Source organism: Suricata suricatta, chromosome 4 (genome assembly GCF_006229205.1).
Source record: "Suricata suricatta isolate VVHF042 chromosome 4, meerkat_22Aug2017_6uvM2_HiC, whole genome shotgun sequence".
NCBI classification, from domain to species: Eukaryota; Metazoa; Chordata; class Mammalia; order Carnivora; family Herpestidae; genus Suricata; species Suricata suricatta.
The window spans coordinates 144,069,566-144,089,186 of NC_043703.1; the positions used below are offsets into that span (position 1 = coordinate 144,069,566).

The 19,621-nt window shown below is 40.0% G+C and overlaps 1 protein-coding gene across 1 annotated transcript; it reads right to left on the reverse strand.

Annotated features, from left to right (window-relative positions):
• Positions 1-752: 752 nt before the first annotated feature.
• GPN1 (GPN-loop GTPase 1) lies at positions 753-19,559 on the reverse strand. Its single transcript, XM_029938055.1, has 14 exons — positions 19,439-19,559; positions 18,638-18,731; positions 16,345-16,384; positions 15,060-15,126; positions 14,313-14,350; positions 12,001-12,079; positions 11,709-11,803; positions 10,716-10,761; positions 9,943-10,089; positions 9,066-9,148; positions 7,538-7,577; positions 6,801-6,891; positions 2,893-3,000; positions 753-1,453 (listed from the first exon to the last, which is right to left on the reverse strand). The coding sequence occupies exons 1-14, from the start codon at positions 19,547-19,549 to the stop codon at positions 1,368-1,370; spliced, it is 1,125 nt and encodes a 374-aa protein (XP_029793915.1). The 5' UTR covers positions 19,550-19,559; the 3' UTR covers positions 753-1,367.
• Between the last annotated feature and the right edge of the window lie 62 nt (positions 19,560-19,621).

A 19,621-nucleotide genomic window follows, 5' to 3' on the forward strand; every position in this document is an offset into this window, starting at 1 on the left:
AAGACACCTGAGATTCTCCTGGCCTAGAACTGTCACAGGCTATTTGAATAAGAACAGTGGTTCTCAAACTTAAATGCATGGGAATCCCCTCAAGGACTTATTAAAACAGATTTCTGGGTCCTACCCCCATAGTTTCTGACTGAGGTCAAGTGTTGTGTTTCTAATAATTTCTTGGGTAATGCCGATGCTTCTGGTCCAGTGGCCACATTTGAGAACCAGTGAATTGGAGTGCAGATTAGGCAGGGATAAAATTCCTCACAAAAAATGCCCTGTTTTATATTAATATGAAGAATGTGGGGGCAGGGCAAACCTTACCATGGCTACTATGTATGGAATGTGCACCTGAACCAAATCCATGGCCTTTGAGGAAATCATGAAGGATACGTTGCCTTAAGTTTAAAGTACAATACAGGGGCATTTGGGTGGCTCAGCTGGTTAAGAGGCCTACTCTTGATTTTAGCTCAGGTCTTAATCTCAGGGTTGTGATTGAAGCCCTGCTTTGGGCTCCACGCTGTTTGTGAAACCTACTTTAAAATATATATATAAATAAGTTTTAAAAATAAAATACAACACAAACAGGGCCTGGCTCTATACCTGGTTACAAGGCATGTATACGCGGGAGACTTTAGTAAACATCCCCTCTTTACTGAGACAGGTTTGGACTTTAAACCTCTGTGTTGAACAAAAGTGAACCTATGTGCAATTATATAATTTTCTGATTTGAAATTATGATAGGCAGGCTTACAACAAAATTAAAATTAAAAACTCTTTATCCAAGTCACCATCAAAAGCAAGATTCTTACTCATTAATCTTGTTTTGTTCAATTTCTTCAACAAAACGTGGTGTCCTACAATGAGCTAACCCCACATGAGGCACATTTCATACCCAACACTGACTGGTTGCCAAGGAGACTTCCACTACCCCTCTGAGCAAGCTCATGTTTTCTCTCTCCCTTTCTGCTAAAAGGAAGGGAACTCATGGTGTAGGATCAAAGGCAAGATCCTGGGAGAGTAAAGTATAGATCCAGCCTAATAGAAATTTGGAGTGAATCGTAAGTTCTCTCTGTTTCATCCATCAGCAGCAAAAGTACTTAAGTTCAAACAAGAAAACTGGAAGCTTTAGGCCTGTAGAGATATCAGTATTCAAGAACAGTCCAGATCCTTCCTTGCATAAATCCAAGGGAAAGGCCAGGGGAATGGCATCTATCTGCCAGGTCCAAGAGTCTCCTATCCCTGGCTTCATCTGAGTCAAATTTCCCTATAAGAGAATCGCTGCTACTCTGAACAAAATTGTCCTTTATGGTAGCCCCCAATCAGAGGTAAGGACGGTTCCTTCACAGAGTTCTAAAAGTTTGGGCTTCTAGAAACTATTTGTTGTTTCTCTTCCAGTATTGTGCCATTGATTCTTGCATAAAATTCTGGAATGCTGGTTCTTCGCGGCTTTCCTCTGTAACTGCAAGGAAAAAAGAAGGTTAATTCTTTTTTAGCTTTCCTGTTAGGTGGATTAGAGCTACTATCACCTGTCCATCAGAAATAGTACTGTTTCTAATAAACTAAGTGTTCACTAATCCCAATGAGGAAATATCTCCCAGAGGCATGCTCTATTTATCACGTGGCCCAAATGTATAATTTCTTTCATATGTAAATATCTTACTCATAAAGTAACTAGAATGAGGTCCCATTCCTAAGTATTTTTAACCAAGAGAAATATATACAATAGCTTTATTAATAATAGCAAATCTGGAAATAACCCAAAAGTCAATCAGCTAATTAATGAATGTGTACACAAATTGTGGTGTGGCCACATAATGGAATATTATTCAGCAATAAAAGAACATATTCCTGATATATGGATGCATCCCAAAAGCATTACAATGACTGAAAAAAGTCAAATGCAGAAACCTATTAAATACTATGATTCCAACTATACAACGCTCTGAAAAAAGCAAAATTATAGGAAAAGAAATCAGATTCTTGATTGCCAAAAAGTAAGTGTGCAGGAAGGGGACTGGATAAAAACAAGCATCAGGAACTTTGGGGTTGATGGAAGTGTTCTGTATCTTGAATATGATGGCCACTACAAGTGCACATATACTTGTTAGAACTCATCAAACCACACACTTAACAAGGTTGGACTTTACTGTTTATAAATTATACCTCAACAATGGATGGTAAAGAGAGGTTTGCTCTTGGTCATAGATTTGACCTCAAAGCGTTGTTTCAAGAAATAGATTCTGTTCACAGTCCATAAAACTATACCAGGTAGAACCCTTTTGGGTTTCCAGAGCCATTCCATCCTCAGTGTTACAGTCCCTTCTAACTGGCTTCAGTCTGCTGAGGCCTCCTTATGTATTCTTTGTTTATCCCCGTGTAGTCTTTTTTAAGTTTATTTATTTATTTTAAGAGAAAGAGGACAGCACACACACATGCACATGAGTGGGGGAGGGGCAGAGAGGGAGGAAGAGAATCTCAAGCAGGCCACATGTGCTGTCAACATAGAGCCTGAAGTAATCTCGCAAACTGTGAGATCATGACCTGAGCTGGAATCAAGAGTCAGACCCTTAACTGACAGAGCCACCCAGGTGCCCATTCCTCTCATGTATTTTTAAAACAGTAACTACAGCCAAACAAAAATTCTGGATTCCTCAGTTACGACCTAAAGATGAGGAGACATGAGATTAATAAATAAAAAAGCCTGTAATGAGCTCAATATGAATTATTCAGTAGAAAGGCCAGGAACTCTCAGCATACGGAACTCCGCCCTGCTGCTGTACCCAGTGCCATCTCTTGTCTCCCATCACTGGCCGCGTATACAAGGTTTCTCTCAGCAACGAGAAGCTCCTAACAATGTGAGGCTAAGCACCTGTTCTCTTTTCGTGGGCCACCTCTCACCTCTGTGGTCAATATCATCGGTATCACTGTCTGCTTCCTCATCCTCTTCATCCAAAGTTCCCCGAGTCAGGATCAGTTCAGAAGGGTCAAGCGCAGGAGATAAGGGGTCTACAGAGAAAACACCTATCAGTAGCATGTAATGAACCTATGCCTCCTCAAAAAGGTGATTTTCAATCCGTAACTAACTAGGACTATAAACTGGCAGGATGAAACTGGGCATGATAGATACAAATGCAGAATCTCACCTCTTCTACATGTATTATTAACACCACTTAACATTTCTACAGTAGTTTAGTTCACACAATGTTTTCATAATCTCAGGAACCCAAAAGGCACTATTTTTAAGCTCAAGAAAATAATTCTCCAATAGTTTGTCCTGGTAGTAACATCATTCCTTTTTACTAGCTTACAGCTTAGAAGAGGCTATAGTTTTTCCTAGAAAGACTGAAGACATTTGAGCAGATGCAGTGTGCTGGAGAGTCAGGGTAAAAGTGTAGAGCACTGTGGAAATTTGAGTTCAGCGGGTCTGAAGAGAATAGTAGGTGAAATGACACAGTAAAGGAGTCAGGATATTATTCAAGAAAAAGAGGGAGGGAGGAAAACAGAAAGTCGAATATATTATTAGAGGCAAATTCCCTACTCAGGGAAACCGAATAAGGGCTAAGTGCCAATCATCAGGAAAAAGTCTAGGCAAGTAATTCCTGTGAAGGGATTCAGCCTCCAAGGGTTGGGCTCTATTAGAACCTAAAATTATGCCACGTATCCTAGAGCCATGAGAGGACATGACCACTCTCTTCAGGAGCCTGGTCTGAAAGAACCAAGGCCAACAGCAGCAACATCAAGGGACAAAAATCTTAACGGGCCTGTGGCCCTGAAAAAGGATGACAACACGATGTGCTAACAGTCAATGCTTCCTTCCGTGCCCAACTATACTTGTAATTTCCCCAAATAACTTACTGAAAGTCCCAACCTTTAACAGGTATAGGAATAAGAAGAATTTTTGCAGCAGATTTAATTAACATTTGTTGATTCACATATTCATGAGTGATTCCAAAGGGGCACAGCACACACATTTTTGTGGCTAAGGTATCCAACAAGGATGGCCAGGCAAGTTCACGTAACTGGAAAACCTAGCCAGTTTCCTGGTAAACCTAGCATGTCCTCCTCCAAGCGGCTTTGTTCTCTACTAAAGATACAGCAATAGCTTTCATGAATAGAACTGCATTCTTTTAAAGGCCAGTCCAGTCCACATCCACAAGTGGGGGGGTGGGGGGTGTGCATATATACTATTTATGAGCACCAGCCTAGAAACCCCTAAGAATCAATGACAAAACTAATTCAAAAAATAAAAATTTCAATGAAGTAGCAAGGTAAAAAACTAACATATAGAAATTAGAAGCCTTCATATATATACACAAACATAACCAGTTGGAAGACATAACGGTTCAGAAAATCCCATTTTCAACACTAACAAAGAAGATAAAATCCTTGGAAAATTTTAACAAGAACGACGCCAAAACTGCATGAGGAAAACACTCCTGAAAAATCAAATTACATTTGACAAAGATAAACATATTCCTTGTTCTTGGACAGGGAAACTCAACATGACAGTTGTCAGTTTGCCTATATTAATGAACATAATGCAAAATCAATAAAACACAAAGAGCTCTTTTAGCAAGCTAAATAAGTTGATGCTAAAGTTCACGTAGAAAAGCAAACATCTAAGAATAGCCAGGCAAACACCACAAAGGAAAATATGAGAAGGGACTAGCCCTTAAAACATTTTATGAAGGCTCTACATGGTTATAAGAGTGTGGTAAAGACACAAACAATCCAGGAGAATAAAAGAGGAAGTCCCGAAATATACCCAAGCACACACGGAACTTCAGTATATGATCTGGTGGCATCTCAGATTGCTGAGGCAAAGGCAGACGTTTCAAGAAACCGTGTGGGTACGACTGCTTATGAAAAAGATAACACAGAGCTGTACTTCACACCATCTCCAGGAATAAACTCTAAATGGATCAGGGATCTAGATGTAGACATTGAGGGGCGCCTGGGTGGCTCAGTGGGTTAAGCGTCCAACTTAGGCCATGATCTCACGGCTCGTGAATTCAGCCCCCACGTCAGGCTCTGTGCTGACAGCCCAGAGCCTGGAGCCTGCTCCAGATTCTGTGTCTCTGTCTCTCTCTGCCCCTTCCTGGCTCATTCTCTCTCTGTCTCAAAAATAAACATTAAAAAAATTTTTTAACATAGACTGTGAAACCATACAAGTACTACAATAAAACATGAGTGAATTCCTCTCTTAACATAAGATGGGTACGAGATTCCCAATTATGACACAAAATCCAGATGCAGTAAAAGAGAAAGCAAATACATTTGACTGTATCAAAATCAAACAGAAACTTTCTCCTGGCAAAATAACACCATGAATAAAGTAAAAAAAACAACTGATAAGGGGCACCTGGGTGGCTCAGTCAGCTGAGCGTCTGGCTTCAGCTCAGGTCATGATCTCACTGTCCAGGAGTTTGACCCCAGCATTGGGCTCACTGCTGCCAGCCAGAGCCTACTTTGGATCCTCTGTCCCTCTCTCTGTGCCCCTGCCCATCTCATGAGCCTTGCTCTCTCTCTCAAAAACAAACATTAAAAAAAAACCCAACAAACAGGAAGAAAATATTTCCAACATGTATCACAGAAAAATGGATATTATCCTTATTAAATTAATGGATATTAAAACTAGTGGGTAAACATGTGAAAATGAAAAGAATATTCATATGGCCTCAAAGCATCACCCGACAAAATACTTACTATAAAGGGAAAAATAATATTACAATGAAAAAACCTGGCAGATACCACTTTAAGCAAGGAATCAAAATTAACATCACCAATAATGGGACAAATCTACACTGTGTGCCTCCAGATGTTATGCACGGGAAAAACACAACTTTACTTCTGTACAGTTCTGCCAAAACTGAGCCACCTGAATTGAACACTGAGGGAACATCAGACAAACCCAAACTGAGCAACATTCTATAAAGTATCTGTCCCATACACTTCAGAACTGTCACTACCATGAAATACAAAGAATGCCTAAGGAACTATTCCAGATTTAAGGAGAACAAGAGACAGGACAACGAAATCCAAACCAGAGCCTGGATTTTCTCCTGCTAAACAGGGCAAATGGCTTCATCTAAATAAGGCCTACACATTAGACAATTTCCTAATCTTTAGTGACTACAATGAAATTATACAAAGTAATACTGTTGCTAGGAAATATACACTGAAGTATTCAAGGACAATATTCAAGAATAAATCCATAACTTATTCTTAAATGATTCCAAAGAAAGAAATACATATAATGTATATTTTGTTTACAAATAAATTTATATGCTTATATAAAATATAATGTCATACATATTGAGAAATAAAGAAAGAATAAAGTAAATGTGGTAGAACATTAACATTTTTGGAATCTGATTGAATGGTATATAGTAATTCCTATACTAGCCACACAGTTTTTCTGTTAATCCGAAATCAGGCCAAAATAAACAGAAAAAAAAAAAAGGGGATAGAGAGTGAAAAGTATTTAAGAAAGTAGAGAAGATATCAAGTATCCTGCCAAAGTAAATAAAAACAAAAACTACCTAAAGATGATTCAAAGTGGTATAGTTATATATACAACTTTTCAAATATTTTTTGAATAAGTTTATCTTTTCGAATAATTTTATTTATATAAATGTGCTAATAATGATAAATAAATGTGGTATAATAGATCAATCAATCTATCTAAAACACCACATTATCTTTAAGCTTTTCTCTTTCTCTCTCTTAAATGTAAGTATCTTCCTGCTCAGTGGGAATAAGCATATCCTGCTTTTAGTTCCTAACACCAAGAGGCCCTCCGATACCGGCGGCAGCCCCTGCGTCCAAGGCTACGGAGCCCATATCTTTCTGAAGGCGTTCCAGTTGTTCTTCCTGCTGCTGGCTCTGCGCACTGGCCTGTACGTACAGAGAAAAATATCCTCATATCAAAACAGGAGCCCCGAGTTAGATGCCAGACTTCTAACAAGAGATTACTAAGTATACAAATAATAAAGGCTATTTAGACAGTAAGAGGTGGCTGATATGGGGACAGAAACACTAAGAAGCAGCTGTGGGCCCAGATTAGCAAAAGTTCAGACTGAAGGGCTCTGCAGACTAATTTAGAGGCTTCAGAAGTAGGACACAAAAACACATCAAAAGAACCCTCAAGTTGACATAGCGTGATAAGGGGCCCAGTGCAGCCAAAGGGGGCAGGCCGAGTCATTATCTGGAATAAAAACTGTGAACGGCCTCTTTTGTCTTAAAATTCAATAGCCAGCCTTTAAATGAGCCTTGGAGAAGTGGGTAGGGCATAAGAAGTGCTTAGCAAATGTAACAGGAAAAATCAGATTTTTAAAACTTCAAATAAAGAGAAGAAAAATAATTAAGGGGCCCTTCTGCATCCAGACAGCACACATACACATCTACTAATTTAAAATAACAAATATCTGAAACATACTCTGATGGCCAAAACAAAAGCATTTATGGCAGGAGAATTATTAGTACATAGTTTGAAGTTATTTTTTTTAGTGGCCCAATATACACAAATAGCCTCTTCTCTTACCAGTGATTTCTTCAGACGCTCGTATTCAGGACGATACTCCCTGGAAAGAGAAAATACTTTAATTCTTTTGCATAATCATCTGTCGCGTCTGCCCCCAGATCATTTCTATTTTCCTAGGTCTCTGACAACAACAGAAGATCTTATCTCACTGAACATTAGATGTAACAAGTCCCAATCACTAAGATTTTAATCCTTCAGAATTAAAAATGAAGATGCTTGCCCCGGCCCTGTAACCAGCAAAAATACAAAAGACTGACTGCAGGGCTGGAAAGACGAACTCTGGTGTCCATGACTGATGAGCTCATCTTTTTTGTTTATTTGTTTTGTAATCTCTACTCCTGACATGGGGCTTAAACTCACAACCCCGAGATCAAGAGTCAGATGCTCTATAGACTGAGCCATGCATGTGCCCTAAGCTTGTGCCTCACTTGGATAAACATCTGAAATGAATAAAAGAAGGCAGGCCTGTTGGGCTCAGGTAGCCCAATATATAATTATGTGGCTAATCTGGGCACCAACAATAGGATACCGGAAAAAGTCTATCCTGAGGCTTTGGTGATACACAAAAAGACCCCTTGTCTAATGAATCAAAATAATGTGTCTAAGAACCACCATGTGGTGCTAAAATCTTGCTAAATATGAAGCCAAAGGAATATACTAGTAAGCAGCCAGTGATCATGCCACTAGCCCTAGGAAAAGTGCTCTGATGACACTTTCCTTGAGTTTGACAGAATTCCAGTACTTACCATAATAGTAATAACAACCATTTATCATGAAGTATACTTACTACATGTCAGCAAGTGTGCTAGGTGCTTCGGATGTATTTTTACAAATAATCCTCACAACAACCTTAACAATCAATGTTATTATCCCTGATCTACAAATGATGAAAACTTGCTAAGGCTACTCATTTATTAAATGGAGGAAATAGAAATCCAATCCATGCCTGTCTGACACCAAAGTCTATGTTCTTAATTTTTTTTTAAAGTAAGCTCTATACCCAATGGGGGGGCTTGAACTCATGACCCGGAGATCAAGAGTCACGTGCTCTACTGAACCAGCCAGGGGCCCCTCAAAGTCTATGTTCTTAATCCAGGGTCAGCCACTGTGGCAAACAGGCCAAACCATGGCCTATTTTTGTAAATAAAGCTTTATTGGAACACAGCCATACCCATTTGTTTACAAATTGTCTATGGACACCTTTGCCCTACAGTGACAGTTGAGCAACTGCAACAAAGATTGTATGTCCCACAAAGCCTAAAATATTTACTATCTCGCTTTTTACAAAAAAGTCTGAGGCCTTTTGCTCTTAATCTTTCAATACAGTGAAGATTTTATACTTCTATTTTTTAAAAAGTTAACAGGACTTGTTATCCCTAAGTGTACAAACAGAGATCCAGTACACATGAAACATGGCAAATAGAATACCTATACCATGAAAACCAAAATGCTTTGCCAAGTAAAACTGCTATCGTATCAGATGAGTGTTGCTAAGAACGTCATCTACAGGATTTTCTTTTATCCTCACCTTTCATATTCTTCTGCAGCACTGGTGACTTGCGTGAAGAGTTCGTCTAAGCCTGTACCCACAACAGCAGACACGCCCACCACCTGCCAAAAGCATCATTAATGCCACAGAGAAAACAAGTGTATATTTTTAAATATAATACATTACTTTGATCAAACATCATAAAATCTTCACACAAGTTTAGATACGTCAAGAAATCTCTGACAAAGAGTGAAGCTAAAACAAAGCAAAACAGCATGCATACTCAAAAACCATGGAAGTCTATGGAAAAGAGTGGACTGGAAAAGGAAGAGAATTAGCAGAAACAGGAGGAAGACTTCTCGTCTATTCCCTGTCAACTTCAAATAGTGTTCTCTATAAATACTAGTATCTCAATTACTTTGCTTGGGTGATTACCATACTGCTTTGCCACACCTCCCCACTTTTGCTTATATAAAGCCTACCCTTCTTTCAAAGCACATCTCTAATGCTATACCTTCCCCAAATCCCTCATTTCAAGAGTGATCTGCCCAACATCAGGCCCAACCTCTAATCTTTTAAGGTCCTTACCACAATATATCATGTTTCAATTATGTGTGTAGCCTTCTCTTCAAACTAGACCATAAACTCTGAAGGCAGGGTCTTTCCCTTACCTTTTTTTGTAGGTAATCTCTACAACCAACATGGGGCTCAAACTCATGACCCCAAAATTATGAGTCATATGCTCTACCAATTGAGCCAACCAGGCTTATTTATCTTTTAAACTGCCAGTTTTCAATAGGTAATGCTTCTAATGCTTTTTTATGAAGGTAATGAATTTCTTTTCTAAGATAGGTTCTAAGATGAGAGAAGAGGTTGTCTGAAGGGACTGTCAGTATAAGCAGAAGAGAAAGTTTACCCTAAGTGAGCTGTAAAACTCATCTAACACCAGGCTCATTGAACGAGTGAGGTTACTGACATATGTAGTCTCCTGATTCAAGGCATCTTGGAAAGCCTCAAAATCTTGCATCCATTCCACTGCAAAGCTGTGATCAATGATGTCAGTCTGTACCAGAAAGAAGTCAACAATCAGCAACCAGAGATGAAATCAGACATCAAACAATGCCAAAAAAAATATAATTAAATCGGAACAACAAGGAACAATCATGCATATAGTTCCTTTCTGTTCCCATTACCTTCTCCACTACAACAAATCACAAAGAGCCAAGACTGTTGTAAATAATCAAATGAAGATAGGTGTTCTCTTGGTGGATGCAGACCCTCCACTATCCACCGCCAAGTGACCATGGCCACAGCGGACGCCAGCACATGCTAAGCTCTGAAGTGAGGTGGTCTTTTGAATCCTAGCCATCAACCCTTACAACAGGGAAGTTTAGTATCTGTTTTAATTGCTATTTCCACCCTCATGTGCACAGTCGGTCTTCTGAAGGATAACATACACTATAGTTGAGGCACTACTCTATCTGGCTTAAAACTACGTTGGTGACAGTCAGTAATAAATATTCATATATTCATATCTCACTGAATCTTCTTCCTAGAAGTGCTCATGACTTTGTTTCAGTTAAGTCTGAATCTGTTCTCCAGCATGTGAAAATCCTTCTCACCTACCCAAACCTTCCATTACCACAAGGTTCTGATGAAAAAGAATCACAAAAGGAAGGATCCACTTACTTTATTCATAACCACAATGAAAGGCAGCTTGGTTTTGTACAAGATACTGAAAATCAAACAGCAAGGCATTATTAGTAAATGCACTTAGGTTCCTGCTTGCCTGGTGTCAGCCTGCTGGAACGGAGTAAAAGAAGGGCAATGGGTACATACAGGTATCCATTCTTACACGGCAATCATGTTCTCCTCTCCCGAGAGGAAAACCATCACCGCCATCAAGCAAATACCACACACACTTTCCTGGAGTAATAATGCTTTAATACTGATCTTGGATTTTGTATAGGTTTTTTTGGTCCGGTTGCTTTTTTTTTTTTTTTTTTACCAAATAATTGTCTTTTAAACAATAAGTATGAAAACAAAAAATGCTGTCGTCTGATTTCTATTTGGATTAGGATTTCTGGTATCTAACTAGAAGGGACATCCTAGTCATATTAGGAGGCACGAATGCTGGCAGTGGCTTCTGTGTACCCCCAAAAAATCAGTCTCTCAGATTTAATAATGGTTGGCCTTGCTCCCATGTCTGAAGTACTCACATACCCAGGTAAGGCATGTCCTTCTGGCCGTAATGACACCATTCCCGGGCAAGCTTGTGCTTTTCAGAATTATAGATAAATCTCTTTGATCATGAACCCTCAGATTACAATTTAACTACCTGTCATAACACAGAAAAGGAGCACTTACACCAGGGAACTCTATTCTATGTAAGCTTCTTTCATTCAATTGGGAGCAACTACCAAAAAGATGATATTGGTACACCACCTGTTTCTGTAACAAGTAAGGGAGAAAGAGAAGTTGCTCATAGGGAATGCCCCCACACATGTGCCTCTTCTCCCCCTTTAACCTCTCCCCAACTCATAACCACTAAATTGAGGGGCAAATTTGGATGAGCACAAATCCAGGTTGGTAAGCACTCAAATACAAAAAAAAAAAAGAGAGAGAGAGAGAGAGGCCTCATACCTTGATATAATACCATGTCCACCAATAATAATCAATTACCTGCAGGCATAGAGCATATTGGACATGAAGGTCACTGGGTTGGTACTTCTCGATGTGTCCATGACATAAATGACAACTGTTGGAAATGTAGATGCCTAAAGCCACAAAATAACCACAGCCTTAGTCAAGGGCTCGTAAGCTATCCCCAAACTGCCTCCCACCTGCCTTAGCAAAGAAGCAGGGTGTACAGAGCTTTCAGAACTCCCTCCCACATAAGGTCCCAGGCAATAAAGAGATGATCAACCAGTCTAGTTCTCTAGTTACTCGAAGTAACAAGTCCTGGAATACTCACCAGGGCCTCAGTGATGATTGTCCCAGAAGCTGACCACGTAAACACCTCAATCTGTCCAGGTGTGTCAATCAAGACATACCTGTGTCAGGAAAGACCATTAAAGGCAGGCACCAGGGTGGCTCAGTCAGGGAGGCATCTGACTCTGGATTTCGGCTCAGGTCATGATCTCACCATTCATGAGATGGAGTCCCATGTTGGGGACTGCTCTGACAATGCTGAGCCTGCTTGGGAGTCTCTCTCCCACTCTCTCTGCACCTCCCCTTGCTCTCGCTCTCTCTCAACAAATAAAAATTTTAAATAAATAATTAATTTTTTAAAAAGCCCATTAAAGTATTATACTTGTGCAATGCTGAAAGAGATTCCATCACACAAAACACAGAACATCCAAGACTGGAATAACCTCTTCACACTGTCAAGTATAACTTCCTCCCATTGGCTGAAGGGGGAGAGGGGAAGAGGAAGAGGGGTGATGGGCATGGAGGAGGGCACTTGTGGGGAAGAGCACTGGGTGTTATATGGAAACCAACTTGACAATAAACTATAAATAAATTAAAAATAAAAAAATAAAAAACAAATAAATGCATACTACATTCTCTAAGGCCTTGTTCAATGTCCAGTATTCACGCTACCAGGCAGGACCAGCGGTCCACAAATTGCTGCAAATGATCACAGAGGAAACTGTGATAGTTTTTGAAACACATTGAATTAAAAATAAAAGAGAAGCAGGGGCGTCTGGGTGGCTCAGTTGGGTAACCATCCAACTCTTGATTTCGGCTCAGGATCATGATTTCACTGGTTCATGAGTCCCAGCCCCATGTCAGGCTCCACACTGATATCTCAGAGCCTACTTGGGATTCTCCCTCTCCCTCTCTCTCTGCCACTCCACCACTCTCTCAAAATAAACCTTTTTTTAAAAGGAGAGATAAGCAAAACAGAAGGGAAATCTCTTGGGAAACCAGTCGGTTTCTTGGGGTGGCCGCAGAGGTTAAAGGTGGAGGGGAAGAAGAAATAGAGGGATAGGGGAGTGGCAGCTAAAGAATACAGTGTTTTTCTTGAAGTGATGGAAATGTTCTAAAACTGTGATATGTTTGCATAATTCTGTAAAAGCCACTGAAATAAACACTTTTACGTGGTATATGAGTGACATATCTAGATAAAGCTATTTTTAAAAACGAGCAAAGAATTTTCAATAGACGTTTCTCCAAATATACACCAAGGGCTAAAACGTATATAAAATGATGTTCAACATCACCAATCACTGAAGAAATACAAATCAAATGTGACACCACAACGACACACCACTTTACGCCCACTTACATGGCTATAGCAAAAACAAGGGCAGTAACAAGTACTGGCAAGGATGTGGACAAGGAACCCTCACAAGAGCTGGTGAGAATGTAAAACGGTGCAGCCGCCAGGAGCTGGGGTGGGAAGGGGGAATAACAGGAATTGCTAATGTGTATGGAGCTTCTTTTGAGGACGAAGAAAAAGTTCTGAAATTAGATAGTGGTGATCAATGCATGACATTATGAATACACTGAAAACCACTACACCGTATACTATGAAATTAGAGTGCACTTTTGTGGATTTATATCTCAATAAAGATGTTATTTTTTTACCTCTAGTACAATCCCATTTTTGTAAAAACACCTTAGCCTTCCATCCTTCCGTCCTTCTATGTATATATGCATGGAAACATATGGAATGATAGTCACTGATAGTAATGACGATATATATATCATGTAATAATATATTATACATTATATATTATGCAATGATATACACTACATAAGTTATAAAACATTACAAAATAATATATAATAGTAGTCTTTTTTTTAACAGAAATAATGAATCATCTTTTTTAAAAGATGAACCTATCATGATCTAATGAAAGCTAAATGTAGATAATAACAGAAGTGTTATATTTTGATACTATTTAAACTTAAAAAAATTATTCTTTCTGAATCATGTAAATTATATTCATTTAAACAAGGGTTAGGAAGGTGTTTCAGAGACTTTAATGCCAACAAGTACAGTCTCCCAAGAGAAGGCAGGTAGACAACTGAATTTGGACAAAGTCTCAAAATGTCTCCTGGGAAGTTGAGGGCTTATATGACAATGATCGGTGGGTGGTAGGATACTATTAAATTCAGCTCTTCACTGTACAGCGTCTTAATGATTTTTTTGCGCACTCTTTTTCTTCACTTCTAATGGTTTAATCTCAACCTATACTCTTTCAGAGCCTGATGGTATCCTCAAATTCTAGAGACATGTCAACTACAAAATAATAAAGAGAAACTGAAATCACTTACTTAGACATGTTCTGGGCCTTCTCAATAAATTTCATGACCTAAAAGAGAAAGATGCCAATTATAACAGATAATCACAAAAATTTCAACACAAAAATCACAGGGCCCTCTCCAGGGAGGCCTGCCTTTTATGTACTACCAACTACTGAATCTCTGTGTTCTCAATCTTAGGACACCAACTCATGAACTGAAGAAACACAGCCACATTAGCAGCACTGCAACACCCTGGGGAGTAGTGCAAGGTCCTGAGAAGCTGAAGACGATGTGTCACTGTCAGGTCCTATCACTTGGTGCTCGGTAAAATGTTAATAGCCTGTCTCATGGAGTGATGTCAGGGTAAAAAATTAATAACTACAAAACACTCTTACAGAAATTGATGGTAGACAAGAACCTAACCAATGACAACTATTAGTCACACGTAAAAAGCTCCATTATCTTTCCATTCCATGCCCACTAGCCCATCCCACTCCCCAACCCTCCACTCCAGCCTCAAGGTAACACTCCAAACCATGATCAAGAAAAGAACCTAGGTCTCTTGGATTTTTGTTTTACTGGCTGTCCCAAATGCTAAATGTGAAGCGTACCACAACACTGATAATCCTGTCATTACCCACTTCTCTGTCTACCAAAACACTTATTTACTTTCTATATGCAAATGCAGGCTTCTTGCTCTTCTTTTCTGGTGTGAGCAAGCATTTATAAGTCACAGGTTTTTCACAGCCATGTCTATAAAAGTAGAAATAGACTTACCTGATCAAATCTGGTAGCAAAGAGATTGAGTGAGGTCACTATACCGCCATTGGGCCCAAGTCCATACCTGGACACTAAGTTGAGGATTCAAATTACTTACAGATCAGTTTAGATGATGAAGCTCACGCTCAGGATATCGGTCCCACAAACAGCATCGTAACCTAGTGTTCCGGGAATGGACACTGGCAGCTAATCCTTGACTCGTATACACCACACGACCCTACCCTCGCAAGGAAATACTCATTACCAACATCTTCCTCGTCCATTTGTCATTTTAGAGATGCTAGGCAAAATGAAGAAATTAAAGTGACCAAAATGTGGCACACCTGGATGGCTTGGTCAGTTAAGCGTCCAACTCAGGTCATGATCTCACAGTTCTTGAGTCTGGGCTCTCTGCTGGCAGTGCAGAACCTGCTGCAAATCTTCTGCCTCCCTTTCTACCCCTTCCCTGCTTGCAGTCTCTCTCCCTCAAAAATAAACATTAAAACTAAATAAAGTGGCCAAAATGTAACAGAAGCATCAGGCAGTGACAGCCTAATGGCATTAGCCATTAAGACCATCTATATCACACTCCTTGCTGTAATCCTCACTGATCAAGCAACCAGATTATAATTAGTTAACCCATCTTGACCTGCCTACGCTCAAAGTACACATTTCACACAGCAATGTACTAAGACTTGATCCTACGACTTAAACCTACTGGTTTCCTGAGTTTCCCAGTCAGAGGCGCCTGAGGCAATATGACTCTGTGGAACCCAGGCACAGCACTAGCTGGCCTCTCACTCTGTGCCTCTACTTACCACAGCCCGTAACTCTAGGGAAATGGCTAAGAAAACTGAAATCACAAACTGAAATCATCTTTTTAATCACCTACAATAGCTTTCTCACATTCATCTTTCCATCCTCCTATTTAAATTACTTTTAAAACGGAGAGTCTGGGGGGGCCAGTTAAGCCTCTGACTCTTGATTTCAACTCAGCTCGTGATCTCAGTTTGTGGGGTCAAGCTCTAGGTCAAGCTCCAAGCCTGCTGGGAATTCTCTCTCTCTCCCTCTTTCTCTGCCCTTTCCCTGCTTGCATGTGCGTATGTATGCTCTCTCTCAAAATAAATAAATAAACTTAAAAAAAAAAAGGGAAAAGCCTTTAAAAATTACTTTAAAGCAATTAAATGCTTTTGCTAGTACTGTTTTACAAAGAAGTGGGAACACACTTACTCAAGGTCACAAAATATAGACAGTAACTATCCAGGGATGAGTTAACACAGGAAGCAGATGCAGAAAAGGATACTGTTTCATTACTTCTTTATACTTGACAGTGTCACGAATATCTGGAAGGGCAAAAAGAATTCACTGGAATTTAACACATAAGAAACAGTAAGTTTGAGACCGTCCACCTGTAATAGCTTCAGCCAATAGGGCTTCCACGTCATCTCTGCCTCCTTGGAGGAGAAAAAATAAGTTTCTCTCTTGGTATCTCAGTTACTTTTCAAATCTGTTTTTTTAAATTTTTAAGCTAAGGTCAATGAACTATGATAGGGGAAAAAAGCAAGATGATGATGAGAACAGAAAGGCAAAAGGTGCCCTCCAAGTACTGTCTCTACCAGCAAGAAGCTGAAAGCAGCTTTTCAGACTTCTCTTGTCTGCGTTCTCTTCTACTAAGTCCCCCTGCTTCACACTGCTTTCCTTCCTTACAAAGGATAACTGGCAAGGGGTGCCTGGGTGGCTCAGCCAGATAAGCGACTGACTTCAGTTTAGGTCATGCCTTGTGGTTCACGAGTTCAAGCCCTGCACCAGGCTGTGTGGACAGCTCAGAGCCTGAGCCCACTTCTGATTCTGTGTCTCCCTCTCTCTCTGCCCTTCTGCCGCTCACGCTGTCTCTCTCTCTTTCAAAAATAAATAAATATTAAGAAAACAAACAAACAAAAAAAAGTATAACTAGCAAGTCACCCATGAAAAATGTAAGGCTAGGAGCTCGGAAATTAAGGTAGACATGGTCTGAGATAAGGAGAAAAGTTTTGTACAACTTAAATATTTTATCAGTGACCCTATGCATAGAAAAAGATAGCTAAAAAAATATGAAATTGTTGAATCACTATATTGTACCCCTGAAACTATATATATGCTAACTATACTGGAATTAAAATAAAAGTAAAAAAAAAAAAGAAAAGGGGAGCTAAATCAAGAAAAAGTTTTATTTTTTACTGCCTACTAGTAACAGGGTAATGCAGACATGATTTTTCAAAGGAAAAATTAATACATCCAGTAATATCTAACTAAACCTATCTATCAGCCTATAGACCCCACCAAGTATTAGAATCCATCCTTTTTTATATTTAAGTATAATTGACACAGAGTATCTAAGTTCAGGTTTATATCATGATTAGATATTTTTTTACCTATTTCAAAATGATCTCCACAATAAGCCCAGTTACCATCTGTCACCATACAAAGTTATTAGATTATACTGTATGTTATATCCCCATGGCTTACTGTGTGACTGGACATTTGTACTTCTTAATCCCCTTCACCTATTTCACTCACCTCCTAACTCCTCCCGGCTCTGATAACCAACAGCTTGTTTCCTCTATCTATGAGTCTGTTGCTGCTTTGGTTTGTTTGTTCCTTTGCTTTGTTTTTTAGATTCCACATATTAAGTGAAATCATAAGGCATCTGTCTTTCTCTGTCTTTATTATCTCACTTAACGTAACACCCTCTAGATCCATGTTGTCGTGAATGGTATGATCTCATTCTGTTTTATGGTTGAGTCATTTTCCGTGGTGTATATATACTATATCTTGTGGATCCATTCATCTATCGAGATAGAAGTCCATTCTTTAAGTGAGAAGATGTCAATTTTTTTCCCAAGCTCTTCCCAAAATGATCTCTGCTTCTTAATACAAAGCTTTCCTTTATTAGTATAACTGGGGTACAAGCAGCCTAACAAGATTAAGAGACAAGGAGGGAGAAGATTAGCACGGTGACAGCCTAGAAATCAGGAGACCCGCAGATCCCATCAAGAATTATGATGCTGAATCATATCCACTCTTCATTTTTTTCATAGCCACAGATTCCTCTGAAGCCTCATAACTGGAAACCCCTCTTCAAAACAATGCATATATATACATATTTTCCCATGTAATGTTGGGAGAGGAAGAAAGGTTCCTATATATCAGTAAGTGAACTACCACACAAGAACCCTTAAACTCTAAACTTTTGAGAAAAGAAACTAAAAAAATCAGGTTTATGTATCAGACCCTGCTGAAGATTTTATGATCTGGAAGGGAGAGGGCTGACTTTCTGTCATTTCACTATCCCAAGTAACAACAATCGGACACTCTAGGGTCAGAAAGAGGAGAGAGATAACAGTGAGAAGAAAGCATATTTAGTTAGGGAAAGGAGCAAATTAAAAAAACATGAATAAGGGAGAAGACTTGTTTAGAGAATCTAGCATATTCATGTAAAATGAAAGTAGTTTTGAAAAATGAAAAATGAAAGCACTGAGGACTGGCAAGCTGGAAGCTTGCTGGAAGCTTGCCAGTTTCTAAGGGACTTCACACAGTTCTGGTACAAGTCTACTCACCAATATTGGCAGGAAAGGGCACTTCATGTACAGCTGGGTCCAGATTAATCACATAAGGTGGCGAGCCTTGGCTATGCAGATGTCCCGTAAGCCTCTGCAGAGGTATGGGGACAGGGATGTAGTGAGACAAAGAGAGAATGATAGGTGCCACGAGAGAGCTTCCAGTCCTTTATCGATCATACCTGAAGACTTCTGCACTTACTCTTCTCAGCACCTGAAATATTCGCCCCCAATATCCACCTCCCACATTCAACTCAGATGAAACTCTACCTTTTCTTTATCACCCACCTAACACAGCCTCCCCCTACTCTTGATCACATATCTACTTGACTTGTGTGGTTTTTTGTAGCACTCCCACTAAAACATTAGCTCCAAAAAGCGGGGAACTGTGTAATCTCAATTTCGCTGTGTCCTCAGTGATTGAAACATAACAGCTGTGCAAGAAATAATTCTGTAACAATCTACACCCAAAGCCCGTGGGCTGACACTGCATTAATTGCCAGTTACTCCTAAGACTCTGTCTTCGAGGAGCTGGCAACTTTGTCGGTAAAACAATTCCAGGACGTGGTAAGTTACCCAGCACCAACTCAGGGTGCGCAGGAGAGAGCCCTACCCCTACCCCTAATTAAACCAGACTAGAGTCCGAAAAGGCTAGCCTAGGAAGGAACCGGAGTTGCCGGCAAGTTCTCGAAAGCCACACGCGAGTCCCCTCCAACTCCCCTGAGTTCTTCCTCCCGTTCTCCCTGGCCTTTCGCCTGCCACTCGCTCGCGCACCTACTACGCCAGCGCCCTGTACGTCACCTGTACAAAGGTGGTTTTCCCAGATCCCGCCATTCCCAACACCAACAAGCACACTGGGGGCCGAGGACCCCCGGAAGCCTGAGACTCCGCTGCATCTACGGGCTCCGCCATCTTTCCCTTGGCTCCGCCCACTCTACCATAGAGACGCAGAGTGCCTAGAGAGGCTTCCGTGAAGTGAGGAGC